The following is a 13,148-nucleotide window of genomic DNA, read 5'->3' as shown; positions in this document are numbered from 1 at the left end:
GTATTGGTGGTGGAAGTGGTTACAAAGTGATAAGAATGATTACGTGGTTTATTAAAAGAAAGTCTTGGGTAAAATATTTAGAGGAATTCGTTTTTAACATCACACGATTATGCTCCAAGGCTAACGAGGACGGTGATGATGATAATGAATGAAGTAGTGGAATAAAGAAAGCAGGAGGAAACGGGAAAACTCGGCGAAAACCTATACACACACGGTGTTTGTCCACTATAAAGACCATTTGGCATGAACTGGAATTAAGCCAAGGGCCCCACGCACCAGAGGTTAGCACTTCATTACTAAGCCACCGTGCTTCAGCATGTAAAGAAATTAATAAAATAAGAAACAAACGAAATATGCTACGTTATGCGAATTCCACTACATTTACACATCACCAAATGTTATGAAGATAATTAAAGTAACATCAAAATTTGCTTTTCGATTGCGGGGAAATATGAAAGTGATATACAAAATTATAGTTGAGGAGCCTTTCAGGAATGAACCTTTATGAAGACCAAAAATAAGATGCGAGATAATTTAAAGTTGGATCCTATTGAAATAGGTTATAACAATCCTAATTTCAAATAATAATTTGACTCACCTTTCTATACGTCGATATATTTAGTTACCGGGAATAGTACTTCGTTACTTTACGGGTATGTCTACGATGAAACTTCGGCTTTCTTAAGGCACCATAAAGCTACTTAGTTTATTAGCAAAATATGAAGAAGTTATCATTATTATTATTATTTTAATTCTAGATGAAGATGGCAAAACATGGTATATATATATATATATATATATATATATATATATATATATATATATATATATATATATATATATATATATATATATATATATATATATATATTATGGCGCTAAATTCGTTGTACAAAAGCAGAGGAGTGATTCCTGAGAGTAAAACAAACAAAAAAGTTTCAATAAACGTAGGGCGAAAACCCCATCGTTTACGTGTTATAGGCTGCCGAAATCATGAAAAAATGAATTTTAAAGGTTCATAGCTCCAAAACTATGGGACCTACCTTGGTCGGGTCAAGACTTCACTTTGGAACTAGTATGCGCCCTATCCAAAAATGCGTGTTTCAGAATCCTGAGGTGATTCCACAACATTTTTTATAGAGGGAGTTTGACTACGGGCGTATGATATAAAGTACTCTCCAAGTACCTTCATAAAAAATTGTTGCGTGAGTACCTTAGGATTCTAAAACATGTATTTTTGGATAGAGCACATACTAGTTCCTAAGTGAAGTCTTGAGCCGACTACAGTAGGTCTCAGAGTTTTGGAGCTATGGGCCTTTAGAATTCATTTTTTCATGTTTTCGGCAGCCTATAACACGTAAACGATGGGGTTTTTGCCCTATGTTTATAGGAACTTTTTTTTTATTTGTTTTACTCTCAGGAATCATTCCTCTGCTTTTGTACAACGAATTTAGCGCCATACTGTATATATATATATATATATATATATATATATATATATATATATATATATATATAATTTTTGGCCATTCCCTGCTTTTTCGCTCGAGTAGTCGGTCACACGGATATCAATCGCTGGAAAAAATCGATAATTTGTCAATTAAAGGACTGCAATGGTCCAGTCGTAGGACGTTCGCCTCTGGCATGTAGGCCCCCTGGCTCTATCCCAGTTATCACCAAATGGGCTTTGTAGTGGACGAACACTGTGCATGAGTTTTCTTGGGGTTCTTCTGTTCCTTCCTCTTTCTTCAGTGCACAGTTTCAATTGTTTTCATCATCACCGTCTCCTTTAGCACGCATAGTATAACCCTGGAACGTAAAACTGAAAAATTTCTGAAAGATTGGCTTAAAGATTACCTATTTAGCAGTTTACATTTTGTTTTCACGAGTGAACTGAAAGTATTTTAAATTTAATTTACAAGATTTTAATTTATTTGCCTGTACAAATGAACATATCGCATTTTGCCATCCTCATTTAGAATTAACACTTCGAAAGTTTTTTTGTTGAATAAAGATGTATTTATTAATTTACGAGAAAGATAGCTGGTAATGACAAGAAAATGATAGTTCTTCATTATTAATTTAGATTTCTACCTAATAAATAACTTAAATACTTTAACACAATAAGTAACACATGGCGATTTAGCTGAGTGCTAGTGAAATATGAAACACACACTCCATAATTGCTAATAATGATTGTATGTGTATTCTAAAAATAAAAAAAATGCAGATTATTATCCAAAACTGTCTTACAGTACTATAAATTTAACTTTTCAAATGGTAAATAATCCGACCAGAAGTTATTTTTTAAAAACTACGTTTTCTTCCCTGTAAAGTAAACGCTCTGACTACAGTACTGATATTTTAAAGTTTCCTAAGCGTATCTCTGAATAATTTTCTCTAAAGATGTAAAATATCATGAACTAATTTTTTTACTTCCAGCGATTATAATTCCATGAAGCGTGAGTTTGGCAGCTTAGAAACCGAGCTGAAAACTCTTAGAGAGACATACAATTCGAAGCAAGACACGTGGATTAAAGAGAAATTGGATCTACAGGTAAATTTTGGTTTATTAAACCCCAAAGTTACGATTTAAGTAGTATGTTATATTAAGAAATTATATTTCCAACTTAAATATGTAGATTTATAAGAAATTATCATGTAGCATAATATTTTGTTCAAATTTCTAGCATTGTGAAATGTTCTCCTTTGTTTTCGTATCTTAAGAAAACACTCAAATAGAGAACTGCTGTTTCTTGTTAACTATTTCCGTGCAGATTACTTTTGACAACTTTGTTTTGCCGTGATATTTTCCGGAAATATTGTTAACTTAAATTACGAGTTGGTTCCTAGAATATTTTCTCTAGAAGTTGTAGAATAGCACCCAAGAGATTTTTTGATTTTCCACAGTAAAATTTATCCACATTTCCACTTGATATAGCCAGATTCAAGTCTACTCTCGTAATGCTCAAGATTAAGCCCGAACTTGAGTAGAGTGAACTGAGAATGCTATAATTCAATGCCATCGCAACTCAAAGAATCTAACCCTGTTATAAATGGATAAGATCTTCAACAGCAATAATGTGTGGATACATTTAAATAACTACTACTTAAAAAAAAAAGTTAAAATGTACAAAAAAAAAAAAAAAAAAAAGAATATTAAACACAATTCATAACGAAACATGAGAAACGAACAAAATTTAGATTAATTTATAATGAACACAATCAATAATAAAACATGAAAAATGAGCAAATTATAGATAATTTTGTAATCACAATATCGATTGGATTACAGTACTGTGTGATATGGTTTCATTTCTTTCTCTGCTCGAAGAAGTACGTGGAATTTACAGTATGATCAGAAGTATTATAAACGATGCTACTAGTGTGATCCACTAAAGAGAAAGGCCATATAACGCACAGAGTGAAAAAGTGATTGACTGACCGAGACTTGAACCCGGGACTTCCGGCATACCGTGCCGATGCGTTAACAACTACCGAGAGCATCGAAGAGAAAGCATCGACATCGAGAGTGAGAGATTGGAAGGCTGTTCTGGGAAGTGAACTGGGTTGCGTCCCGGGTTCGAGTTTCGATCCAGTCAGTCATTTTTTCACTCTTTTGTGCTATAGGATTTACATCTACAGAGGATCTGGTGTGTTAATAAACGATTTTTTCTCTCTCATTGATATATAAGAAAGGCCATATATTCATAAGAAATGTATATTAAAGAATAACTAAAACGAAATCACCACTGAATATATCTTACTGTATAGTTAAGAATCAATATTAATGAAGTGGGAAATAATACAAACTGCCATCTACCTTTTTTCTTTTGCTACAGTCTACTCTTAAAGAGATTTGTCTATTTATTGCTACTATAGCTACCAGATTCATCAGTTAATTGTTTACGGCCTACCGGTTCCATGGTATTCCTTGACGTTATCGTGGGCATAGAAATACTGATATATCAAAAGAATGTTGAAGAATATTGCCATCTGGTGACTTGAAATGAAAGTATAAGAAGAAACTGATAGCTATTGCCCTCTCTTATACTGTATCACACTTGCAATATGAAGAATTAACACAGGATATTCGAATTAACACTTGCACATACATTAGACATTCGCTTGGGAACAAACACCGTGTGCGTGGGTTTTCTCGGGGTTCTCCCGTTTCCTTCCACTTTCTTCATTCCACCATTTCATTCATTTCTCATAATCACCGTCTCCTTTAGCCTACCCGGCATAACCGTGGGATGTAAAACTGAAAGATTTCATTTCGCTTGGGAACAATTGTACTTCTCATCATCTTCATAAATATATTGCATTCATAGAATTATATTTTGCACTTCAATATACTACTACCCTTCGCCAATCTTTAAGCTTTGACGTAATAATGAACCTCTTTGTCACACAGAGACTGTTCAGAGGTGTATTTTACGCATCTGGGCCCAAGAAAATTTTGCTATACTTATTTGTTCGCATTCAATTATATGTAAGTAAAAACAACTCAAAAAACTGACAAAAGAGAAAACATTATAATGTATCTCTAGGATACCAAATGAAAGCAAAAATCACTGAAATAAATATTTAGTCTACAGAAAATTTAGTAAGCAGAAAACCTGGTCGCACTGTAGTATCTATATTGGTTTGAGTATAAATTTCTCTTAAATGTCTCTCATGAACAGCCTCTTTTCTCGATGTGCCACACTTCATACTTGGATTTTTAATATGCTGCTCCTGGAAATTTGCCGCCCTGGGCCAGGGTCTCTCTATCTTGCACCCACCCACACTTGCAATCATGCGTTCTTCTTCTGTTGACAGTAATAATCTTACTTTTAGGTAGATAGAATTGAATGAAACGTAGGAATTCTAGATTCCATTAATGCAATCGCATGGAAACAGAAAACCAACAAATTGGTGGACAAACAAAATAGATGCATTAGTACAAAAGAGATTTAGATGAAGAATGCATTTGGAGTAAAATTTCTTTAGACGTTTGAAGGAGAAAGAAACGGGTGAAATAGTTTATGAAGAAATTGGACATTAGCAAGGCGAAAATGGGTATACAAATCAAGAAACTGAAAACTTAACATATATCTCTTAAAGTTTGTATTGGTAAGATGAAAATGAAGGAGAAATTACAATTATTTCATATTAAACAGGAAACTTGTTGATCCAACGACAATTGAGATGGATTTCAAGTAATGGTGAGAACTTCATAGATATGATTTTGACAGTTTTACAGGAAGCGAAATGAGATATTGAGATCTGAAGGTGCTTAGAGACCAGTCGGGTTAATGTTAATGTGGCAATAAGTAGTTGAACACATAGGAACACTTGAAGCCATACATCTGTGGAATAAGTACAAAGAAAGGTGACTGCTAATAGATATACTGATATTTGTCCTAGGCTTGATTAAGCAGACTTATGCAAATGATGTATTTGGGATCAGAATAATACATGAGAAATATTACAATAATTGAAAGTGAGAGTTTAATAATTCAACATCTTTGTTTCTTAACTCATACCGTACCCTGATCACAATTTTGGTACTACAAATTATTCTCAAATTCTTTACTAATTTATTTTTCTCATATTAACTATTCAACCTTGTTCTTCTCTCTCCAACCTTGCTAATATCTCATTGGTTTTCATCTCACCTAGCTAATTTTCTACGTTCTTTTCTATACTAAAGTTTTAAATACTTCAGCCGTTTATTTTACTCTTTTATATTAACAATACATTACAATATTCCATGCAAAACGCTTGATAAATCTTGTTTACAGTTCCTATTTGACACTCCACAATATATATATACTTTTCTTCTTTCCTAAATGCTTCTTTTAACATTTTTATCCCTTATTTTTATTTCTGTTCATATTTCAGATAACTAATGTTATTTTCATACCTAAAACTAGTCATTCATTCTACTTTCTGTTCTATTTCTATATTTATACACATAACTTCATACCAGTCACCACTGCGTTCTTCTTTCTCTATTTTTATTTCCATCTCAAATTTTTTACATTATTTTTACTTCAAATACCGTTAATAACAACGATATCATCTGCAAAGAGAATAAATTTAGTCCTTCTATCTGCTACCAAACTTTCGATTTCACTATGACGATTCTTGTTCAATATTTCATCTCAACAAATAATTAAGAGTAATGGTGAAAAGCACCAATCTTGTCAAGGTTTTTTCTTCTTCTTCAATTACTACTTACATTTCTCCTTTCATCTCTTCTCTTATTGTAACATTAATCATTGGTTTCTACATAAGTTTCTTATTGCTCGAATCTTCCATTCCATTCAAACCTCTTGTACCAAAATTATCTCATTTGTGTAAAGTGTTTTATGAACCAATAAATATTCCATGTACTTCCATTTCTGTAAACATTTCACCGATTACTCTGAGTAAAACATTCGGTCTCTTGTGCCCATTCCCTCCCCAAATCAAAACTTTACTTTCTTAAGTTCATCTTTCTGTCTGGCACGAAATCTGTTTATTATATATATAATATATGTGGTATTAAATTAATTGTACTGTATTTCTCTTATCTTTTAGGTATTTTTCTTTCCTAACAGAATAATCAAACAACAAAGGTTATTATCTGATCATTCTTCCGTTTCATATAAATAAAAGATCTACGAAACATATATTTCTTTCTTTCTCCCACCAAATTCATAATTAACGTAATATCAGTGAAGTTGTATAGGTGTAATATCCACCCAGTTTTTTTTAAATTTCTCCACTCCGTGTTTTCAAATTCAGCTGTCAGTATTATAAACACTTTGCCGCCTTTACTGACATCTAAAGTACGCAATCGGTTCCTATTTTTATGACTTTTCAAGACACACATATTTCTTCGTCTACCTCTCACTAATATTCTTTCCATACATATTTTCTAATGTTATATTTTTCTTCCGTTCTGGTTATCTGTTTCTATTGATAGTTGGCTTATAATATTTTAAATGTGTTTCAGGAAAAATTAAAAGAATTAGAAGAAAAGGTATCTCGAGGCGGTGGTGTAGATACATGGAACATGGAAAAGAAACATCTGAAGTCCATCATTGACCAAAAGACATCTGACATAGAACAGCTTCACAAGGAAACTGACGTTCTAAATGACCAAATTGATCACTTGAGGAAAGATGTAAGTTGTTCGAATTCGTTCGTCACTAATAATTTTACTGTATAATAATATTCTAGTATGCATAGCATTGATTTAGTATTTTATTTAGTTGCATAATTTACTTTTAAATTTAGCAATATTTAAAGAAAGCAATCGCTCTTTTCCCTTTAGAAATATTATTTTACTTATTCGCATCAAAACACAAAAAATACAACACGAGCATTTACTATAGAGGTTATAATTTTGCTGCAAATAAGAATCAAGTAACACCAATAATTATAATGTTAATGAACTAGAATAACAGATTATTATTATTATTATTATTATTATTATTATTATTATTATTATTATTATTATTATTATTATTATTATTATTATTATTATTATTATTATTTGAAGAAAAAGGGAAGGATTTGGAGATAAAATTAAGTAAGGGTGAAAAGTGCTCTGAAATAAATTAGAAACAGATAGCTAAAAAAATACCTATCAAATGATATTCCACATTTACTGAATGTTACATAGAAGTTAAAGGAATAAAGAAGAGATATATTATTTACGAAAGGTCAAACAAACATTACAAAAAGTGAACATTAGGTTATTATTATTGTTAAATATTACCTACGTAAACTCCAGAAAGAACATCCTCAGAAATAAGTTTTGTATTTACTGTATTGAGCAAAAGCTTATATAATGTTTATAAATTTTCATCAGAATGAAGAATTGCGCAGGAAACTGGAAGACTTTGAGAAAGTAGCTAAAGTTCAACGCAGTATGAATGCTGATACAACTGCTACTGAAAAAGAACTGAGAGATCTTAAGAGCAAGTAAGTAAAGTAGTGTTACTGTTTCAACTTTCTGATTGAACACTGTTTTTACTTATATTTGTCTACTGAAAAGAGAACTAAAAGCATCTGCTAAACATCAATGATATCCCAAAATATGAATCATTTATTTCTTTGTTACGATTACAGTTTTAGAAAAAAGCACTGATTTAGCAAATCTTTTGAAACTATTTTCAATGTTTTAAAATTTTGAAACTGGTTTAAACGTTTCGAAATCACATTTTATTACTGAATTGTCATAGTTCCTCTACAAAACCAAGCGTTTCTTCGGGAACTTTTTGGAACTTGTGAATCTGTTACAGATTTTTTGAGATCATACTGTATAAATAGCCAATAAATTCTAGTATTGTTTCTCTTTTATTCTAGAAGGTTAAATTAATTTTTACAAAAGTAAATAACATTCAAAGAAAATACTGCACGATGTTATACATACATTTAAAGTCAAAAATGAAACCCCAAAACTTGTGTTTTCTCTTTAAATAACAAAAGTGATTAAGTAGCAAATGGTATTCAGTGATCGAAATAATATATAGAAACAGGCACATTAAAAGCATTAACATGCTTTTGTAACCGCACTTACTTAAAAAATGCAACCTGACCCTGAATTATTTCATTTCACAGTGAATTACAGTTTTACTTAACGAGGAAAACACCAATAACCTCATAGAATAAGATGGCTCTATATTGTCCTCTCACACGTTGACAAGGTTTTAGGCAATAGAAACCATGCCGTCTTCTCTGGCTAAAGCTCCATTTAACTCCAGTCTTTACAGCGGTGGATACCGTGTGACCCCACTGCTACCTATCATGGAAATATCATTACCTGTACACAATGAATTTGTTGATATTGAAATTGAGTTGAGTTGATTTTCAGTTTAACATCCATTTCAGCAGCGAGGTTATATGAGATAGAACCTACTGTGGAATCCGAACCACATGAGCTCCCGCCTGGAATCGAACCCGGGTCTCCCACGCCAAAGGCGCATACGCTAACCGCTTAGCCACGAAGGTGTTCTGTTGATATTGAAATTCAAATACTGGACAATATCCACTGATAGTAATCAGAATAAACCTGATGCGGAAGAAACGATTCCTCGTACCGAAATTCATTAGTGCCCACCTTCTCCCGTGGGATCACTTCATTCCCGTGGTTCCCTTGATATCCTTCACACTGAATTATCATCTCACTGAGCAGTGATCTGTTTTTTCCATTACCTATGCATTTTTTAACTCCTTCACTCAAGTAATCCTGGACTAAAAGACAAGAGTTCATTTCTCATCATAGTGTTCATATTTTTTATCGTATTTACTACTATTTGTATCACCGATGACCAAGGTTCCAGCGGAAAGCCAAGAGAAATTATATCAAAAGAGATTATTAATGAATATCTATCATTGTACCATGAAACCTTCATACAATCCAATATAAAAATTTACATTATAGGTTAATCCTTTACCTTTCTCCATATTATACATTTCAGAATAAGCCAGGAAGAAAGAAGTCATAAGGCAGAGATAGCCCAACTGAAAATGCGCTACGACAGTCGTGTTGCCCTTATTGGTGAAGAGCTTCAGGCGTTACAGTCACAAGTAACCAAGTTCAAAAGAGAAAGAGATACATTCAGGCAAATGTTAGAAGGAGCACAGAAAACTATTTCAGATCTCAAGTCTGGTAAAGTAAAGGAAAACAGAGTCTCAAATGTGGAAATAGACGAGGTAAGATATTATAAGTGTACAATATCTTTTTAATTACTCGCAACGCTGAACATAATAAATATATTTTCGTAACTAACGAAAACTTAAAGAGAAAGCAGTCTAACATATAACTTTTGATAATACGTTGATGTATGCGTTTCAACACACTATCTTTTTAATTAAAAATCAGAATTTGTTTAGCTGAATGGTGCGTCGTAACGTTTGAAGAAGCTACAATATTTCATTCAGTTTATTCCTGGCAACTAGCATGCTAATACTCCGATATTATTTCTTGAGTTGCTACTTATTCCATATATATTTTTCTTCTGGTATTAAGAAAAAACAGATGTCTTCAGCACTTAAAGTCAAACACAAATGAATTTTAATAAGCCGTTATAACAAATACAACATGTCTGAATCATCCATATATTGTGCTGTTTCTATTTAACAGCTAAACATAATATGCTTAGACAATAGAAAAATACTGGGAAGTAATAATATGCTCGTCAAAGTTGATAGGAATAAATTCAATGAAATATTACATCCTTTTTATATACTACAAAGCATGACTCAGATAAAAACATTTTGATTTTTAATATATAACTTATGTTTTCTTTCACTATCTATGTCTCAATGATCATTACATATTATATAATGAGTACAACTACTTATACAAATAATCTTTCAACCCCTAATCTTGGATGTATCTGATTATACTAACTTCCATACAGCAGATGGTGCATATACAAGTTGGTTCAATATATCAAATGTCTGACTGCTTAGAATACATGGTTATTTATCGAACCTAATTAAAAGATAGTTTATGAAGTGTTTTATTATCTATTTATTTATTTATTCATTCTTTTATTTATCTCATTATTCATAACAAAATCTTCAACTTTTTATAATTCTTTCATTAGATATCCCATACAAAATATTTGACTCTCATTTGATTTTTTGAACTATAACAATATCGTATTAATATTGTTATTATCGATATAAATATCGATCGACTATAAATTTATCGACATTTAATTCACCAATTTCATCAAGCTGCGTAGAAATGCAGAAGCATATAAACTTACATTCCTAAAAATATATACTTTTAAAAATATATTTCCTTCCTTTCAGTTTTGCCGCAAACAACTAAAAATAGAATTCAGAAAATATTAAATTAGAGATCCAATACAATGATTTTACAACGTTTTTATACTAAACATCACATTTTAAGTCATAATAAAGACGCAATCTAATTAAGATATGATATAAACGTGTGATTACATTCGTCTCTTCTTTTTACTGAACTTAAATATTTTATTTCTAGAATAATAGTTTGTAAATATTGTAGTTGTTGTAAATAAGAATTGCAAATACAATATTTGTAAAGTCTATTGCAACATTCAGCTCTCTAATAACAAGAAGTATTCTGTCCTATTGTAAATTGGTATCGTTCGTTGTTCGTGAACAATCACGTATAACCATAGGTAATATTAATTAAATATCTTTTTGTAGGATTTAAACTCTCATTTGGAGTTCTTTACATGTTTTATTTGAGCACAAATTCATTTTGCTGACTTTTCAAATCCTTATAAGCGATCTCGTCGTCGGAGCCATTGAAACTAATTCTAATTAAAATTTTGAATTATTTAATTCTTTGGAAACTTCCTGAAGTATTGAGGATATTTCTTGTTTATAACTTTAAATCTTCAAGTCACACCAACTAAACCGTATATGTAATGCACCTTTCATTTTGAAACGAATGAGAAATGAAAGGCATTGAAACCAATTATACTTTCTTTTCATTCTTTTTCATTTTATTTTATTTATAGAAGTTTTACAAATTTTAAATGTATTTTTATTCCACATGAAGTGAATATATACCTAGTATATTCAATTGATCTTTCAGACTGAAGAGACGCGAATGAAAATTGCTACTTTAGAACAGCAAGTTGCATGTTTGGAAGATGAGCTCTCCGAATCAAGACTGGAATGTTCTAAAGTGAAGACGGAACTCGTCTCTGAAAGATCTTCGTGGGAGATTAAACTGTCCGAATTGCAATCAAGAGTTAATGAGGTAAATTATATTATTCGTTATAGGATGTTAATAAAAATTATTTCCATAAATTTTAAAATTTGTATATCTTTTACATGTCAATTTGAATTATAGATATAAAACAACCGAGTGATGATGGCTGCCACGTAACAAAAATGAAGTACATTTAGAGTTTTTGAGAAGTCATGTTGCTGTATCTGTATGGAAAATGTTATTATCGTTTTAAAAGAGTTAAATTATATTCAAGAGACCAAGATTTCGGAAGCGTTTCAGAAATAAATAATGGTCTATGAGCTCTATGTATGATAAATAACCTAGTGGAATAACTCGAGTTATGAATTGAAGATATCATTTGGAACAAAATATCTAAACTTGGAAGTTGTGTTATTTGCACATTCATAGATAAAGTACTTTTTTTAAAAATATTTATTATTTTTAATTTAGTTTTCTTACATTCATATTTACTTACTTCTGTTATGAAGCCTTCAAATAATTGGTGTTACATAATTGGTATCCAAATATTCATTATACGTAAAGCAATTGGGTGATGCTATGTTGATCAATAGTTTTAAAGAAATCATCGGTTCTGTATTAGAATTTTGAAATAAATTAACTCCTCTATCAACTATGCGCAAAAGCTTGTGACAAATACTTAAGAACTATGTATTCACAGTTCCATATACTGTTTTCAAATTTATATCTCAAGCCAACTCAAGGCTCTTCACCAGAAAAAAAAAGAAAATGAGATTCAAAACACATTTCAAGGATAAAAGCAAGAATAAAATAAGAGAAATACGTTATGTTATCCATTGAATTTGTTAAAACTGTATTTACACAAGCTTTCTGCCGGGTAACGTCAATCTTCTATATGTCAGCCGGGTACTTACTTGGTATGGATGATTGTTTCCATTTCATTATTGCTTTTACTCTTCGACCAACTTGCACAAACATTGACTTTTCACCTTAGGTTTATTTTTTCTAATGTACCATCGTCGTTAATTTATTTAAATTACCAGCAGTGTGCGTATAAAGAACTTTTGTGTCTCCGTTAGGAAAAGACAAATAACAATAGATATAGTCTGCTGGTTAATAGTTTAATTTGCTACATATACAGTACGCAAGCATATATAGTAAGTTCCAGCAAATTAAACATTGCCAATTAATATTAGCAACGAGCGATATACTTTTTTAGCGCCTCAAAAATTAGTTTATTTTTTTCGATTTTCTAGAAAACTATATATGATAATTTATGCACAAACATGTCATTTTGTTCAGCTATTGTGATCTATCGATATTATATATCTCTTCTCTTTGGATAATATTGTCGTTCAGTAAAAATTAAAATTAGAAGTTAATTGTACTTTTAGCCTATATCTCAATAACGATACCATGCGTCATATTGTTGTCATAATAAAGAGCT

At 31.2% G+C, this 13,148-nt stretch overlaps 1 protein-coding gene across 6 annotated transcripts in view; it reads left to right on the top strand.

Annotated features, from left to right (window-relative positions):
* The window catches only part of LOC145683952 (uncharacterized), a 304,183-nt gene that overhangs the window by 242,899 nt on the left and 48,136 nt on the right, over positions 1–13,148 (top strand). For all 6 annotated transcript variants that reach the window (XM_081755666.1, XM_081755665.1, XM_081755663.1 and 3 more), the window contains 5 exons: positions 2,443–2,557; positions 6,989–7,159; positions 7,850–7,962; positions 9,462–9,696; positions 11,582–11,749. In XM_081755666.1, coding sequence (XP_081611792.1) covers positions 2,443–2,557; positions 6,989–7,159; positions 7,850–7,962; positions 9,462–9,696; positions 11,582–11,749 — 802 coding nt within the window. The remainder of the gene's footprint in view (positions 1–2,442; positions 2,558–6,988; positions 7,160–7,849; positions 7,963–9,461; positions 9,697–11,581; positions 11,750–13,148) is intronic.

This window comes from Thermobia domestica, chromosome 4, assembly GCF_964235325.1.
Source record: "Thermobia domestica chromosome 4, izTheDome1.hap1.1, whole genome shotgun sequence".
NCBI classification, from domain to species: domain Eukaryota; kingdom Metazoa; phylum Arthropoda; class Insecta; order Zygentoma; family Lepismatidae; genus Thermobia; species Thermobia domestica.
This window is presented reverse-complemented; position numbering and strand designations above follow the sequence as displayed.